At 37.6% G+C, this 17,917-nt stretch overlaps 1 protein-coding gene across 1 annotated transcript in view; it reads right to left on the reverse strand.

The window, feature by feature from the left end:
* LOC107658303 (pappalysin-2-like) overlaps positions 1 to 16,356 on the reverse strand; it is a 63,572-nt gene extending 47,216 nt beyond the window's left edge. Inside the window, exons 1-4 of the mRNA XM_016446835.1 lie at positions 15,548 to 16,356; positions 12,227 to 13,289; positions 3,644 to 3,792; positions 570 to 654 (exon numbers count right to left, since the gene is read on the reverse strand). Of these exons, the coding sequence (XP_016302321.1) occupies positions 570 to 654; positions 3,644 to 3,792; positions 12,227 to 13,289; positions 15,548 to 16,343 (2,093 nt within the window). The 5' untranslated portion in view covers positions 16,344 to 16,356. The remainder of the gene's footprint in view (positions 1 to 569; positions 655 to 3,643; positions 3,793 to 12,226; positions 13,290 to 15,547) is intronic.
* Between the last annotated feature and the right edge of the window lie 1,561 nt (positions 16,357 to 17,917).

Consider the following 17,917-nt stretch of genomic DNA (forward strand, 5'->3'; position numbering starts at 1 on the left):
GTTCCGCTCTGCTGTCCATGAGTGTTGGGCTTATTTACATCAGAGTGCGCAAACACTAAAAAATATACAGTGTATTTTAGAATTTTATATTTTCACACAGTCAATAGCCGTTTCTCAATATGCGTTCTTGTCTGTTCTTGTGGACTTGTGAAACGTCATTGCCCAAAAACCCGCGCAATTTTCAAAATATTACTGTCACTGTGTCATGAAATGTAGCTTTAAGAGTTTTTCAGGCGAGAATGTAGTTATTTAAAACTCAAATCTGTGGTTTATTTATAAAGATAGTGTCTATTTGAAAATTTGCTATGCCGATTTCTGAGCTCCAGGCGATCACCGGGCGCACAGTGCTCATGTATCCGCCTAGTCCCTAGAGCAGCCTTAGCTCAGCTAGTCCTTCCGACATTTGCCGCTGGCTCTGATGTCTCTGTAGTGATTAAACATGAAATACAATTTGTTTTGGGTATATTTAACAGGTATTCGTGGTCTAATGAATCTATTATTTGTTCCTGGTCATATCGTTTTGGCTGAGCACAAAGCTGTTTATATATTTATTTTGAACTTTACTGTACAGTCCCAAAATATGACCCATCTCATGGATCATGGTGTTGTTGTGTCCTTTGGTGCCAAAGTAGGAGGGGTTAAGAATCATTCCGCCTGAAAAATAACACAAAGAGACATCTCTGCAGTTGATGCAACAATACAAACTTTCACCTGAGAGAACACTGAGGTGTAAATGTTCAAGTTAACTTTAATCTCAAAGCCAGAAGTCTGAGTATATGAAACTGATTTATTCTGAAATATTGCCACATAAAACAGTGTGATCTATCCTGTAAAATGGGACCACCGCAGCTAGGATTACGAGAAAGAACAGTATGTCTGGTTATCAGTGTTGTCTAATGTTCTACCCACATTTAGAACATTAAAATGTATTTAAGATCCCACACCTGCTGAAAACTGGCATGTGGTTTTATATCCAAATAATGTAATAAAAATCTTAAAACAATGTGACATTTATAACAGTTTAAAATCCATGCAGATGTTGTTTAAGAACAAATATGAAATGACATTGTGAGACTAGTTTGCATAATTTTGGTTATATTGAACTTGTAGTTTATATAAGCTATTAGGTTTTAAAGCAAAAACGGAATTTGTTTACTTATTAAAAACAGAAGTTGGTTTATGTGGGCATCTGCGAAAATCTTTCACTTCTGGACTGGAGATTTGTGCTCCACCCCAGACAGGCCATTTACAGCGGATATACAAGATTTGAGCAAACAACCTTTTTATTTAGGAAATATCCATGTTTTATGGGAGTTCAGCCAAAGGGACAGAGCTTGGCTAGACACATCTGACAGACACAGATCGTTTACAGTTATACCACAAGATCAGCAGTCCACGCTATGGTCTGATTTCACTTAAAGCATTCAGAGCAGTAGTTTGACCTTGTTCCTCAGTATAAGACATCAAGGTACTCTCGCAAATAAGCTCGTGATTTATATGAAATTAAACCATAAACCATACCAAGTCTCCTAATTTATGAGAAACTAATCTTGCTTTTTAACCTCCATGCAGGTCCAGCGAAACATTTGTGGACAAAAATTGTCTTGCACCAAAGACTGTTATGACATGACGGTAAATCAAAAGCAGAGGTGGATTATGGGCATAATAAGAATGGAGCCATATCTCTGTGAAAATAAGAAAGGGGCCATATCTCTGTGTGATTCAAAGCAGCACGGTAAGTCATTCATGAATTTCATGTTACCTTTCATGTCTCAGACCACCTCTCCGCTCAGATCATTTACAGGACAATTGAGAGCAAAATAAAACATAGCAGGGTCATCAGGATATTATTTTGTGATAATAGCTATGTTTCCAACCAAAGATTCAAATTTAACTTATGTGCAAAATTGGAATATCGCATAAAACATTTGCAAATAAAGCACTGTTTAGTGCTTTAGACAGTGTCTCCAACGAGTCAAAGAGAACGAAATCGTCACGTCCTGATAAACTGGCACTAAATATCACTAAGAAAAGTAGGAGAAGCCACTTAATATAATAATTTTAATATATGATTTCAGAACGACCAAAACAACATTCCAGATGCTGTGCAACGAGATCGGTCTGCTGGTTAGTCAAGTTATCCCATCCCATTGTGCAAAGTCACATGACTTTTTTGATGCGCATGGTGGAATTTATTTGGTAAATGTGATTCCATCGTAGTTTATGCACATTTTTTATTTAGGTTTATGTTCATTTCTATGCATACTAATGCATTTTTAACATTTACAAGTTGTATAAATTAAAATCCGAATAAAAAAAAATAAAAATGAACAACTGTATATTAAGAAATTAGAAATACTCTAGATTAATAAATGCTGTAAAATTGTTTGTACCTAATAAATGCACTAAATGTTAACAAATTAAAAATGAATGCAAAGTGTTACCATGTACACATTAGAAACAGACTGTATGTTAATTCATGAAAACTCATGAGCAAATTTAAGCTCACAAAAGCAAGTTGGTGATAATTACTCATGCTAATATCGGTTTAAAAGTTCACGTTCTACGCACAGGCCAAAATGATCCCATTAACAAAAGCTATAACCCAAAAAGCCAAGACCACAATGTCTGATCATGCATCCTGAACCAATGGGAGGGGGACTTACATAAGAAACCTTCCTGCTTGAGAGAAATCTCCTTTTTAAAGGAGCTGGATTTAACTGAGACCGCTTTAATGAGCTCTAAAACACAGCAACGACGAGTACTATAAAATCAGCTGGCAGTTGGATGGAGATGGCAACAGCGTAATACCCTTCTTTTGTTTTTGTTTGGTTGTTGTCGAGTTCCTTTTCTTCTCTCCTGGTGGACGACCTTAATGATTAAGGGGCAATCTACAGGGAAATCTATGAGTGCTGCAAGTGTTTTCTTTTATGCTTGAGATTACGGCCCATTAATCTTGTAAAGGCAAAATACACACAACAAGGAGGAAGAGACAAGAATGTGTTTCTTTAAAGAAAAGATTTAAGGCGATCGGTCATGAACAAGAAGATGTATGGCATTAGGTACAAATAAACACATGTGCTGTGGGGAATGTAGTGACAGGAAACAACTGAGTTCTTAACTTGACATTGTCCATGGTAGAATGAACCCAGTTGGGTTTAGAGGCCAAGAGGCAGATCTAGCGTAACGGTTTTTGTGTAAAGTCCCCGGTCTTTTATTTTGAAATATTATGTTGTCTTTTGTTTTAAAGTTCTGTTCTCATGTTATCTTGCCTGTTTTTTTTATCCCTTCCAAAAATGCACACAGCCCCAACCCGTTCACTATTGACAATACTGAGCTGTGACGTCAAATGTAGAGGAAAACATAAATCCATTTCATGCTTTTAAGAGCATTTAAAAAAAAGCAATAAAACATCCGCTTTAAGGTGATGAAATATTTCAGATTTATAGTATTGAATATTTATAGTTACAGAATAGTCTTATCTCGTGTAGTCAAATCATTTCATAAGCCATCATTAAGTTTTCAAATTCACTTCATTGTTTGGCTTGTTTGTCCCTTCACTTTCACATAACCTCACTTCTAATAAAACTGGACTTGGGTTGTTCACTTCATCATGTTCATGAGCTCTTGTGATCCATCTTACCTTGATGAGTAAGAGCTTCTTTTGCCCATGGCCAGGTGGCAACCCCAGCAAGCTCCTCGCGTGCCGAATTATTAGCGAAGAACACGTTGAGAGTGTCTGAACTGCTCAGATGGAGCAGCTCCTTCAGTTCCTTCACGCTCAGATAAGCCCTGCATCAGAGATATTGACACACAGTCAAGAAACTTTGCATAGAAAACAAGTTATTATTAAGGGAACTGCCATAAACATCAATGAACAACATACAGGTTATTACATTTTTCCTTGATGGATTTAGTTTATTCAAGATTTAGAAGGGAATTACAATTTCAAATTTTACTGAATTACCAGTTTAAAACAACAAGGGTTTAAATAGTTTAGTTCATGCCATCAGAAGTAAGCAAATGGAATTTGTAAGAGAAATAACATAAAAATTACTCCATGGTATTACATGATTACATACATTATTACAAAAATTACATTTTTTTTTTATTTGCATCTTGAATTTTATTAGCAGTTTTAATAACAACAGTCATAAAAAATCACTTTATGTCATGATGATTAGGGATTATAATTGTTTGAACTGCTTATGGCGCATGAAACGACTACCCGCTTTTTTATTCTACTCCCAGCTGTGATAAATCGCCATAGAGGCGCTTTGATGTGTGATGTTAACTTATTTTTACTTTGGAATATGTCACATGACATTTTTCTCTTTTGCTTTCATAGCTGCTTAAGCCTTTTCACTATGGCAAGCCGTTTTAACATTTAATCTATAAACCGCACTAGTATCTAATTTAATGTTACTAGTACTTATTTTTTAGATACTAGTATGTATTCCATTAAGTACTAGTACTTATTCATGAACTACTAGTGCTTATTATTTAGGTACTAGTGCTTATTCCTTAGGTACTAGTGTCTTTTGTAAAGTTACTAGTACTTATTCATTAGATACTAGTACTTAATCATTAGATACTAGTACATTTTCATTAGATACTAGTGCTTATTTATCAGATACTAGTACTTATTCATTAGATACTAGTACTTATTGATTAAATACTAGTACTTATTATTAGATACTAGTACGTATTTATTAGATACTAGTATTTATTCCTTAGATAACAGTACTTATTTCAATAGTGACTAGTAATTATTATATTGCTACTAGTAACAAATTTTAAATTTTTTGCAATTTATTGCATTTTAAATATACTTTATTCTTATAAAAATACCCAAGATGGCTTGAACACAGATAAAACCATATATTGTCGCAGTCATTGTTTATTTTCTTCATGTTTCATCAGTAAAACGTCTATCTGCATGTTATTCAGCTACTAGGCTACATCTACAGCGAAAGCGGAATTTCCTGGAACGTCATCAGTGAGTCTCACTTGTGGAGTTTCTGCGCGAGGGCGCCCTCCGGCGACGAATATGAATGAAAAAGAAATTACATTAATTGAGTAGTCATTATTGTTCACAATTCTTATAAAAATACCCAAGATGGCTTGAAGAACAAAGTCGCAATCATTATTTATTTTCTTAATGCTTTATCAGTAAAATGCCCTATCTGCATGTTATTCAGCTATTAGGCTACATCTACAGGGAAAGCTGAATGTCTTTGTCCCTATAAGGGATTTCCCGGAATGTCATCAGTGAGCCTCACTTGTGGAGTTTCTGCGCAAGGGCGCCCTCTGGCAACGAGTATGAATGAAAAAGAAATTACAACTGAGTACTCAGTATTGCTCACAAAACCCTAATTTGGGTAAAAATAGCAAAAATAATTAAGAACTTTGAGGTAAACTTTTGCAAATCCTTATGTTTTTCTCCAGTGTAGAGAAGTGTACATTTTTTTTATTTTTCTTGCAGCAATATTTATTATTATATGTATTATTAAATACACAGTTTTGTATATTATAGTGAAATAGTGTTATTACAAAAGTAATATTCCTTATTTTGTTTAATGTTTTATTTAGAAATAATAACCATAATCATTATTAGTTATATTGGTAAAAACAACATTTTTGGCCAAATTGTGCAGCCTTACAAGAACAGCAAACCTGTTTTTTTTTGTTTTTGTTTGTTTTTTTAATTAATAATTTTTGGCCTTTTTCCAAATAAATGTTTGTCTGAAAACCATAAGGTTTGGATTTTGTGTGCCCTGTACAGAACATTAATGTAAAAACATTATATGTCTGTAGCACCAGTGCTATGCAAAAAAAGTTAACGTACAGCCCTGATATGATATTTATTGTTTTTACTAGAGGAAAAAGAGGAAAATAATATATATTAAAATTTGTGTCTTATCTCCATCCTGCCACCAGAGGTCACTCAACCAACAAACACATTAGGCTACTATGTTTACGAAATTACAGTGTTTACAAAACTGACAAAAATACGTTTTCTATGTCCTTGTGTACAAATGATTGTTTTTTTCTATGTGGTTCCTTCAAAAAAAAAGTGCATCTGTCTCCTTGTTTTCGTTTCCTGTCTAATCTCTCTCCTATATGCTGCTGGCTCATTAATATTCAACATACGATTACCATACTGCAAATTTGCAAATGCAAATTTAAAAAATACTAGTATCTATTAAGTTCAGGATATCTTTGGTCTAAAAGGTTACTAGTAACTAAAAAATAGGTACTAGTTCTATTTTTTCTTATCAAGAAGAGTATAATTAAATGCTAGTATCTAATAAATAAGAACTATTATCAAATGAATAAGTACTAGTATCTTTACAAAAGGCACTAGTACTTAAAGAATAAACACTAGTACCTAAAGAATAAGCGCTAGTAGCTAAAGAATAAGCACTAGTAGCTAATGAATAAGTACTAGTACTTAATGGAAAAGATACTAGTATCTAAAAAATAGGCACTAGTAGCATGAAAATAGATACCTACTAGTACGGCTTATAGATTAAATGTTAAAACGGCTTTCCATATTTGCATCTCATATCATTGAGCTGTTGGTTTGAAGAGGTCCGGTTCTTAATGCCCTTTGGATCGTGCCGAAGGGTCAAGCCTATTAGCTGAACCACCTACTGTTTCTTGGAACCGTTCCATGTGAGAATAAACCAAGTATCGTACTTCTTACATCGTTTTTTATTAAACAAGCAAAGGCTTAGCCAATCTTCTTGAGTGCTTCTTGAGTGTTGCCTACTTAAAGGAAAAGATACTAGTATCTAAAAAATAAGCACTAGTAGCATGAAAATAGATACCTACTAGTACGGCTTATAGATTAAATGTTAAAACGGCTTTCCATATTTGCATCTCATATCATTGAGCTGTTGGTTTGAAGAGGTCCGGTTCTTAATGCCCTTTGGATCGTGCCGAAGGGTCAAGCCTATTAGCTGAACCACCTACTGTTTCTTGGAACCGTTCCATGTGAGAATAAACCAAGTATCGTACTTCTTACATCGTTTTTTATTAAACAAGCAAAGGCTTAGCCAATCTTCTTGAGTGCTTCTTGAGTGTTGCCTAAATCTCTCCTAGGGCTAATTGAGCAATATAATTTAAATGATTTGACAATTTGTGACCCTGGACCACAAAACCAGTCTTAAGTCGCTGGGATATATTTGTAGCAATAGCCAAAAATACATTGTATGGGTCAAAATTATCGATTTTTCTTTTATGCCAAAAATCATTAGGATATTAAGTAAAGATCATGTTCCATTAAGATATTTTGTAAATTTCCTACCATAAATATATTAAAACTTAATTTTTTAATTGGTAATATGCATTGCTACGGACTTCATTCGGACATCTTTAAAAGCAATTTTCTCAATATTTAGATTTTCTTTGCACCCTCAGATTCCAGATATTCAAATAGTTGTATCTCGGCCAAATATTGTCCTATCCTAACAAACCATATATCAATGGAAGGCTTATTTATTCAGCTTTCAGGTGATGTTTTTGTACATTGTGAATTGTTGTCAATTAAGTAAAGCCAATCAGATGCAGAATATTGTGAGACCGCTAGACCAAATATTGAACACAATGGACATGTGCATGAGCAACATTTTCTAATCTCTGTCCTCTCTTCTCAAAATGCCTCTCTTATGTCTCTTGGCATCTCGCTGCTGACACTTAAGTCATCACAACTGATGTAGATACACTGACCAGATCTGATTTCACTAACTGCAATATGGCCACAAGGTCAGTAAGTCCTAAAAATCGGATTTGAAAAATGAATCGGATTAATGTGCCATTTAAACAAATCCATAATAAATGTTGACAACAGTAGACAGTGGTAAATGATTACAAGAGGTAAAGTAGTACAGTATACGTCATGAGCCATTGTATGAAGTATAAGACTAAGTATAAGGCATGAGTCATGGTACAATGGGCATGACAAATATAAGCTGTGAATTCACAAGGACACATATTTGAGTGTCGCGATTCAATCCTGCCTACTTCCTCTGCTGTCTTATTTTACAAAATATTCATACAAATCAATTCAAAGAATTGGCTTTCCTTACAGAAAGTGAGTGTGAACTGTGTAGAAAAGGAAACCAAATTCACTTAGAATGCAATGTCCAAAGTTGCTTTGGATAAATTAAATGGGTCAAGTTAAAGGGATAGTTCACTCAAAAATGAACATTCTGTCATCATTTACTCACCCTCACATTCTGCTGAACGCAAAATAAGATATTTTAAAAAATGTGGGTACGCGAGCAGTTTCTGGTCCTCCCCCTATTTTTTCTATGCTATGGAAGTCATTGGGGACCAGTTACCAAAATTCTTTAAAATATCTTCTTTTATGTTCAACAGAAGAAATTCATACAGGTTTAGAAAAACCTGGGGATGAGTAAATGATGATAGAATTCATTCATTTTTGAAAGGCATTCATTCATTTTTGGGTGAACTGGTTTACTGGTTTAAACATTACCAAAAATGTTAAATCAAGTTAATGCAACTAGGTTGCAAACTTTTCTACTTTTAAGCAACAAATCACATTTTACAGAGTAAGAGACCAAAACAATTAACATTTCTAGTGGCTTCAGTGAACAGTATACAACACATAAACAAATACTCTCTCCAACCCCAACTATAATAATTGTTGCAGAGCGTGCTGACAGTATTTACCAGTCCAATCTTTGAATATGTTTGAGGAAGAACATATTTTTATACATACAGATGAATCAAATAAATTATGAAAAAAAACAATAATAGTAATAATAATAGGCTAATAAATAAGCAAAAATAAAAATTACATGTTGTCCATTGTTTCCGAAGCTACCAACAAGGAAATCAAATACTAACCACAAACCAGCTGATGCCACAAAAATGCTTATTCAGGGAACAAATACAACATGACAAAACAACAGCAAATGAAAATGTTCAATTGTCAGCACAGTCCTCTAATCAGAGCAATCACGGAAACTCGGGTTGGTAGGCACCAGGGATTGACTGGCACATGGTTAAATCCTGAGATGGATGTGGGTTCTGCTACAAAAATGTAACATCTGAATATTTGCCATCTTGATTTGCACTCATTGATTCCAGACATTACAAGGTCAAAACGTTGTCAAAAAAATTTGTCAAAAAATATAATCAACAAACACACTGATGATAGATAGATAGATAGATAGATAGATAGATAGATAGATAGATAGATAGATAGATAGATAGATAGATTCCATCTTCCATTATTTAGACAAACAGGTACATCTTGTCCTAAACTTACACCATTGTCCACCACATTGTCCACCACATGTCAGATAACTCAAACAAAGAAATGTTTTACAAGCACATTCGTGACCCTGGACCACAAAACCAGTCATAAGGGTCAATTTTTGAAATTGAGATTTATACATCATCTGAAAGCTGAATAAATAAAATTTCCATAGGACAATATTTGGCCGAGATACAACTATTTGAATATCTGGAATCTGAGGGTGAAAAAAAATCTAAATATTGAGAAAATTGCCTTTAAAGCTGTCCAAATTAAGTTCTTAGCAATGCATATTACTAATCAAAAATTAAGTTTTTAATTTATGGTAGGGAATTTACAAAATATCTTCATGGAACATGATCTTTACTTAATATCCTAATGATTTTTGGCATAAAAGAAAATCGATTAATTTTGACCCATACAATGTATTTTTGGCTATTGCTACAAATATACCCCAGCGACTTAAGACTGGTTTTGTGGTCCAGGGTCACATTTTCTGGGTATTCATAATTCCACGAAGTCATCCAATAAATGTTTTTAAAAAAAATAAAAAAAAACGACACAATTCACCTTTCAGGTGGACACAATCCTTTTGAATAACGCACAAAAAAGAAAACTATTTATTAAAACAGTCACATTCAAAACCACCGATCCACTATCTCGCAGCAAAATGAATAAATAAATAAATACATCATAAATCACTGAAATTGCTAAGCATCTATCAAAGTTAATTACTAAAGAGAAGAGTTATCAAGTAGTTCAGTTCTATTGGCTTAAATGTCTGGACTAAAATGTCTTTGCTTTCTTCTTGTTCCATTTCTGGAGCTTGCCAAAAAGCACCTGGTGGTTCCCTTGTGCTGTTTCTCTCTACTTCAACAACAAATTTGCGTAGTGACAGCCATTGGCAAGTACTCAAGCTTCACTGCCCAGCAGCAGATACCTGGGCTATAACTCACAGAGCAAAACATTAAAATCCCAGACCTCCACATAAAAAGCACGCTATACAATTGCCATCAAAATGTCATCCCTGCATTCATTCTCTGCAAACTCTGGACCTCAGCCTTAGTGATACACTCTTCCAGCATGGTAAGGAAAGACCTCTCTAAGGGCTTAGTCTATGAGCCCAAGGTTAGTCTGGTCCCGTTGGCTATTAGCATTTATACTTATTGACACATCATATTTAGGGGAAAACAAGTCCAGTAAATGAACCTTTGGGTTATTCAGTACCTTTGGATTGTTTTTTGAGTATAGCATGCCAAGGACAGTATGCTACTCCAGGTCACCACTACTACAAACTGTTGGCCTTAGTAGAAATAAGGAGGTCTGAAATTCCCTGAAGAAGGCTATATCTTTTAGTATTCCCATTCATCTCAATGGCAGTTGCTCGGCTGGCACAGGAACGCAGGAAACTTACATCATGCTAAAGCTGATTGGAACAAGCCCCAAGCTCTTTAGTGACTATCCTGATCTTTGAAAAGGAGAATTATCCATTTCACACTTATAAGAGCCTTTCAAACAAAGAAATGTTGATGATATATAAACTGCAGCTCAAAAGTTTGGGGTTGGTATGATTTTAATGCTTTTGAGACAAATCTCGTTCACCAAGACTTTATCTGATCAACAATACAGTAAAAATGGTAATATTGTGAATAAATATTACAATTTTAAAGAACTGTTTTATATTTTAATTAATTTTCAAATGTAATTTATTGTAAATTAAGGCAAATGATCTGCAGAGTGTGTAATTACGTCATCTTCCACCAGGGGCGACAGGGCCATGCTAATCAGTCAAACCTTAACCCCTTGATGCAAACAGCATTGAGATGGCGTGCAACTGATTTATTATCCACCAGCCATGGACAGAAAGAAATATTCTGCCTGTGGATTTTGGCTATCAACTGTTGTCCTCTTAAAAAGGGTCTCAGTGCAAAACAACCAAAAGAGTGTTTCTTAGACCACCATCCAATGGTATCATTGAGGCCCTATTAATCTCTATAGGAGCCCTTCAGGAACAGATAGGCGGTTCTTGAAGAAAGCTTGTTTTCAAGCAACCATAAAATGTCAACAGCTGGTGGCTGAGACACAAGGTCTCGTTGCACACTGAGCCTGGAACAACACTTCCTAGACTGCATCTGGAAATTTGACATACAGCAAATTAATCCTGTTGATAAAAATACTTGGTGTAATCACATTTTCAGGATTTTACGGTTTTGTGAACATCTACTTACGTAGCATACATAGCAGCATACAAAAATAAAAGACACTGCGGTAAGCCATCAAACAATTTGTACGGGAGCAAAACTGTCCTGCCTTTCACAATGAAGAGTGTTGAGACCTCTGGTTTTGTTGTTTAGCCACATTAAGTGTATACTTTGGCTCAGTTCTGCATCCAAGTTTTGCATGCTTTTGTAAAGTTATTCCAGAAGGCCGATTTGTATGCTTTGCATGTTGAGTAATACAGAATGCTCTGATAATCTTGAAAATAAAAATGAAAAAAGTGAACACTATTTCACAATAAGACACTTTGGTTTCCTTTTTCCTGATGCTGCTGTGAGAAATTTTAACAAGCACATAACTTTTGTCAATTTCTTGAACTCAAAAACCAGTTCATAGTGATCTTAAGCGAGGGATAGGGAACGCTTTCAATCATTTTGTCGGCCTAGCGCTTTAATGCAAGCAGTTTTTGTAGGAACACATCTGCCAAGGACATAAATGTACATAGTTGATGTAATGACATGGTATCTAACTATGGTACCTGCATCAATTTCTATAGAAGCAAGCAGACAGTCAGATATCATCCTGAGGGTTTTTTTGCTAGAAAGACTTTGCAATTCTTGAATTAAGACCAAAACATGAACCCTCTTGCACATCCCACTAAAATTATGCCTGGGTTCAAGTTAGTTGCCAAAGTGGAACCATATTGAAGCACAAGCTCACCTCTGAGAAGACTCTGGATCAAAGCAGGTCTTTGCGACATCTGTGACCTCGGGGTCACAGCAATCACCATCATCATAATCATAGTGAATGCTGTTGCACTCGGGGTTGCAGACTCCATCCCTCCGCTTCCAGTTGTAGCAGGGCCCCATGCGCAAGCAGTCGCCCCCATCGTGGCCCGTAAGAGGATGGTCGCACTCGGGATCGCAGTGGCGGTTCCCCACCTTGGCAATGTGGCAGTTGCTGAGGATGAAGCGCCGTTGGAGGGAAGAGTTGTAGATGGTGTGAATGCTGAGCTCAAGGGTGATGTTGTAAGGACGGAAGGCGTCTTCCAAGGCCTGGTGTTGGAGCTGGATCTGCTGGAGAGAGACCGTAGGGTCGCTGCCGTTATCCTTACAGATGTTCACGATGCGGTAGCGTAGGCGCTTCTCGGCTCGCAGTTGCCAGTGCTGGTTGTAACTGAGGGCGAAGTCGGCATTGTCACACACGGTCACGCCACATGGAGGCGGAAGAAATGGAGAAACAAGTTGCCGCTCGGGGACAGGAAGAGCCACAATGACTAGGTTGTGACGGTCTTTGTAGGGCGCCCACTGATTCTCAACCTTGGAGAAATCTGCCCACTGGGACAATATCAGAGTTTGTTTCTCTGCATGCGATTGGTAACCTTTAAGAAGTTCTTCGTGAGTACGCACATAACCCCATAGCGCAACACCTCCCAAATGTCCGCGGAAACTGTGTTCGTGATCTGACTGGTCCCCGCCAAGCAAAAACAGGCGACAGGCCTTGATGTAGGGACTGTATAAGTCGCCCGACTGTTCTCTGCTCTCGCCAACCTTGGAGTTGTCTACGTACAGCGCCATCTTGTGGCCGTCATAACTGGCCACCACATGAGTCCAGCTGTTGGGCTGGTAGCGCTGGGGCGCGATGATAGTGGTGGATTTGAGCGCCCGATCCGTGCGAAGTGAGAAGAAAAACCTGCCATCTTTTCTTCCTGTAGGGTCTGCTGCTCGAATCCCAACAGACCAACCTTTTTCGCTCAAGGGATACGAGCAGTTGTCAAACATGCCTAGAAAAAAAACACAAACGAAGGAGTCAATGAGCTTCAGCAAGCACAGAGTAATTGGTGTTTAATTATTTGAAGAGTTTAAGAGTTTAAGTCATTTCCATTCAACAAATCCACTGATATTCCCAGCCGCCTTTCTTAGGAGCAGTCACATCTGGCAGCCAGATGTTACCGTCGAAGGACAGAGAGAGGTCAGGGAACCCCTTCACCCTCCCAACAACACATGCACATGCGAGCACATACACACTCAGGTGCATTATTCCCTGCAAACAGGAGAACGAGAGATGGGCAGCTTTAAACAAAATATCCTGAGGGACGTGGACCACACTGAAATTTCATTCATTGGAAAAGCCTGCCGATGTGTGTTCAGAGCTCCAGCGTGTGACAACATCTGCTAATTGCTGCTTGTATCAGCCCTGCAGTCATGAATTTGAAGATAAACCATTCCAGAGTACTATCCACTTGGATGCTACTACATTTTCAAAGCCTGAGTTCTTATCTTACTGTTTTTATAGTGTCTGTCTCCCACTGAATAAAACTCATAATAGTAGTACCTCAGACTGGCCTGGAGTGCTGAGTTTAACTGGAGACAAAGTGTGCTAAATAAATACTTTCTTTGTAACCTTGTATAACTGATGGCTTCGATATGATAAGTGTTTATGAGAGACAGAGAAAAAGTGAAAGTTTTCGAACAGTATCACTTAATAGTTAGCGCTGAAAAGATCACTTCCAGTAAAGCCTTTGAACGCTCATTTGGCAGCGTGAGGAATTTTTTAAAAACTGGCTTTACAACAATAGATTCGTCCACTGATTGATAAAAGAAATCCATTGACCTCAGAAAGAGCTGGAGTGAATGTTCACATGATTTTAGTGATGATGACGAATATGTCAAAGGGAAATAATACAATCTTAACAATAGCAAGATGGTAGAAACCATCATTTATTTAAGATGTTTGTGAGATTTGACATCATTGGGGAATACTGATTTTCTCCAAGTGGTGGATAATTTTAAAATGGAATATCTAATGCTCTCTTTGAGGTCTGATAGATGACTCATCGGTGTTAGAAACAGATGAATAATATTTGCACCCCCTTTCGCCTAAAAGCATGTATTTTGGCATCCATGGTAGAGGAAAAGCCTCGCGCAGGTTACAACCAGAGAACTCTGGGCTTTGTTCTCCTTACTGGGAACTAGTCTCAGAAGCGCTTCCAAATATAATCATTTCCACATTGACCCTCCTCAGCAGCCATACAAAAATGCACATTTACCTGATTATGAAAGCTCCCTTGGGGGATCTGGCACCTTCTGTGATGTTCCACAGCTTATTTTGTTTGTTTTTGTAATCATAATGTGTGCTTCGAAAAAGTCAACTCAGATGCCTGTCAAAACCATACAACAAGATAACTCTAACTAACATGCTGGAGGAAAATAAGCTCCTATACACACACACACACACACACACACACACACATATACATATATATATATATATATATATATATATATATATATATATACATACATATACATACACACACACAAAACAATTGGAAAGCATTAACAGACAACATTTCACACATCAGCTTTGCATGCGAAAAACCACCTAGTTTCTGCTTTGAAAATCTTTTAAATATATCAAACAATTGTGCTGGATGGCAGCTAGCTGTCAGTGTGAGTACGGTGTCCAGAACATGCAGCTTATGAATCAAACCTTGGAAACGCAAAGCGCCATATGCACTAAACAAGTGATTAAATAAAGCAGACAGGATACATTGAGCAGGTGGTGGCCACTTGTTCCTCAAGTGGCCAACAGTCCTCCCTTAGCACTACTCATTGTTTGCACCTCATAAGCAGCTGATTTCCCCATTCTTCTTTCACCTGCTTGTCAGCTGAAATCCTCAAACAAAGGCCTCTTAAATAAAACAACAATGTGTCAAAGCCATGACACAACACAGAGTCCGCCGCACCATTTGATGCACTTGATGAACTGAGGCTAGTTCGGGGAATGAATCTGACTTTCTATAATCATTTTGGTCTGTATGGCTGTATGCCTTTCAGCACTATTTATTCTGATTAGACAGTTGCTAATTGTAAATTATGTATCCTTCAAGTTATAACTGCTGCTTTAAGTAATAGCCAATGACAATTCCAATTCCTAGAAAACCAGTTTTAAGAACCTAAGAAAAAGCTGCATCCCTGCTTCCAACATGGAAAACATGATTTTGGACAATGAGAATGATGTATGAATGCAGTCACCCACCTGCAATGATGGCAGGATTATTCTGGCCACCCTCCGGCTTGACCCACAGCTCTAAAGTGAACCTGGAGTGGGGCAGGTCTATGCCAAAGGCAGGGTTCACCTTTAGTTGCTCCGCCTGGCCGCCAAAATACATGGCTGTCATCCACTTTGCGGGCACATTGCGTACATCTTCACTCCACAGCTCCCCAGCAGTGCTCTGCAGTCCCTCTTGCTCCCCGGAATACTCTTCATTTTCTGTAGAGAAGTCAGTGTGGTGTGTATCGTTTTGGACTTCTTCTTTCTTGAACTCCAGAAGCCTCCTTGCAACCCTTCTTAGCGAGGACAAGCTGTCTGTCAATTCACCTCCCTGTTCTGTCTGTAAAGGGTGTCCTTTTGATATGGACTTTCTAGAGCCAGAATCAGTGGCCCTCTGTAACCGTTTGCCTTCTTTCTTCCATATGAAAGTCTCTTCTTGGGGTTCATCAAATATCTCCCTCTCATTAATATCCCAGTTAGTTAACTCAACCGCATCTATGCCACTAGAGTCGCACTCACCTGAACACGACCTCACCGTTTTACTTTGTAAGTCTATCAAGCGAGTGTACCGCCCAGCGACGCCCGTTAGAGGGTACTGCTGCGCCGCGGAGCGCGGCAGCCGCTTGCCGCTGATTGAGCCGCACTGTTCTCCAGCAAGCGCTCGATCCGCTCTCTGTGCCAGTGTCCGCTTATACTTCTGGATATGATCTGGCTGAGCCCTGTTTAGCGGCCATGTGTGAAATACTGCAAGAATAATAGCCAGTAGTCTAAAAAACATCATTTTATTGAGGTGAAGCTGTGTCTTTCAACGCGTGGACATCTGTTTGTTTGTTTGTTTTGTTTTTAATTGCACTTGGGAAGGGAGCTAATAGTTAATTTGCTTAAATTGATTTGGGTGCCTTTTCTTCATTAATGATAGCATACATTGTGTTTAATTTACAATAGGTTAATGAGTTAATGTTAATAAGTTTCTATTTTACTTAATTGTCTTTTAAAAATTAAAATGTAATGACAAGGGAAGTCGAAATTGTCAGTGCATTAAGGTGGAGAGTCTGTTTTTCACTTAATTTACCATTTATGTAACTGGATGTCGGAATTAATGAGTGAATGACAGCAAACTTTCTACTTTAATTCGTTCCTCGTTGCTTTTTGGGTGTTCAGGTTCAAACAGAACAGCTCGCGTCTCAGGGATCTCCTCAAAGCTGCCTCTTTAGCGTGCAATGACTGCGTAAAAGTCTAATTGTCATTCACTTGCAGTTCATTTACGCGCGCAATAATGTATCCTCATTGTGGTCGAATGAAAGCGATAATACCGCGTTTGGTTGCAGACTTACATAGCTTGCTGTCTGTACAGTGTAAGGTTGTTTGGAGAGATGTAACGCTGGATAAAGGTTATTTGAGATTGCCACCTTTCACCGGCGCGCAATGGGTCGCGTCCAAATGCTCGCGGTCACGCTTCGTTCTGCGAATAAACCGCCAAAACGGTCAAATAAAAAATCTGTCGAGATTTATTCTAACAGTTGAGTGTTTCAGATATCAGGGAGCTGTGAAAGTCCGCTTAAAAGAGTTTATTTTCTCAAAATATGGATCAATATCCAAAAATGTGGAGGCACTGAAAGGAAATTTGTCTTTTCGGCATGCTGGTCCAAGTGAAAACGGCTCTTTGGATCACCTTGAGATGGTGCGGAGAGTCCTCTTGCGCTCCGTGTGTGTCTATATTCCCAGGCTCAGTCCCGCTGCACGCGCTCTCCACATCAGATCAAACTAACGCGCTAAACGTTTTATCTGTTTCCTCCAGCCTGACATCACAAACCCAGCCCCTTACCCAACCATTAGAAAATAAAACTTCACCCAGGTCCAACCCAGCCCTTGCATGCATGCATCTACTCTCACTTTCTCCCCCAGTGCCATTGACATCTAGCTGCTACACCTACTTCTGTACTGTAATGCAAGAGACAGCACATCTGCCTGACATGTGAAGCAGAGCTGAAACACTGCAAATGTAGGAAAAGACAAGTGAGAGATGTGTAAACACTGAAAAAAAAAAAACATGGATGATGGACCTGTGAGCAATTCCAGAACACTCTCTTAAGGAGAACTTAACAGAAATGACAAAAAGAAGCTGAGGGAATGAAAAGCACATGGTCAGGTGGATCTGATTTTCACCAACTGAACAATTATTGAAGTAAGACTGTTTTATTTTAAAATAAATTAATATTATTGCTGATCATGTTTCAACCTGTATGTTGGAAATGTTGAATTACACAATGACCCCCTTAACATATATACAATTGTATGCATGTACAATGGATTTAAAATACTAAATAAAATAAATAAAATAATTATAATAAAAAA

Source organism: Sinocyclocheilus anshuiensis, unplaced genomic scaffold (assembly GCF_001515605.1).
Source record: "Sinocyclocheilus anshuiensis isolate Anshui unplaced genomic scaffold, SAMN03320099.WGS_v1.1 scaffold375, whole genome shotgun sequence".
NCBI lineage: Eukaryota > Metazoa > Chordata > Actinopteri > Cypriniformes > Cyprinidae > Sinocyclocheilus > Sinocyclocheilus anshuiensis.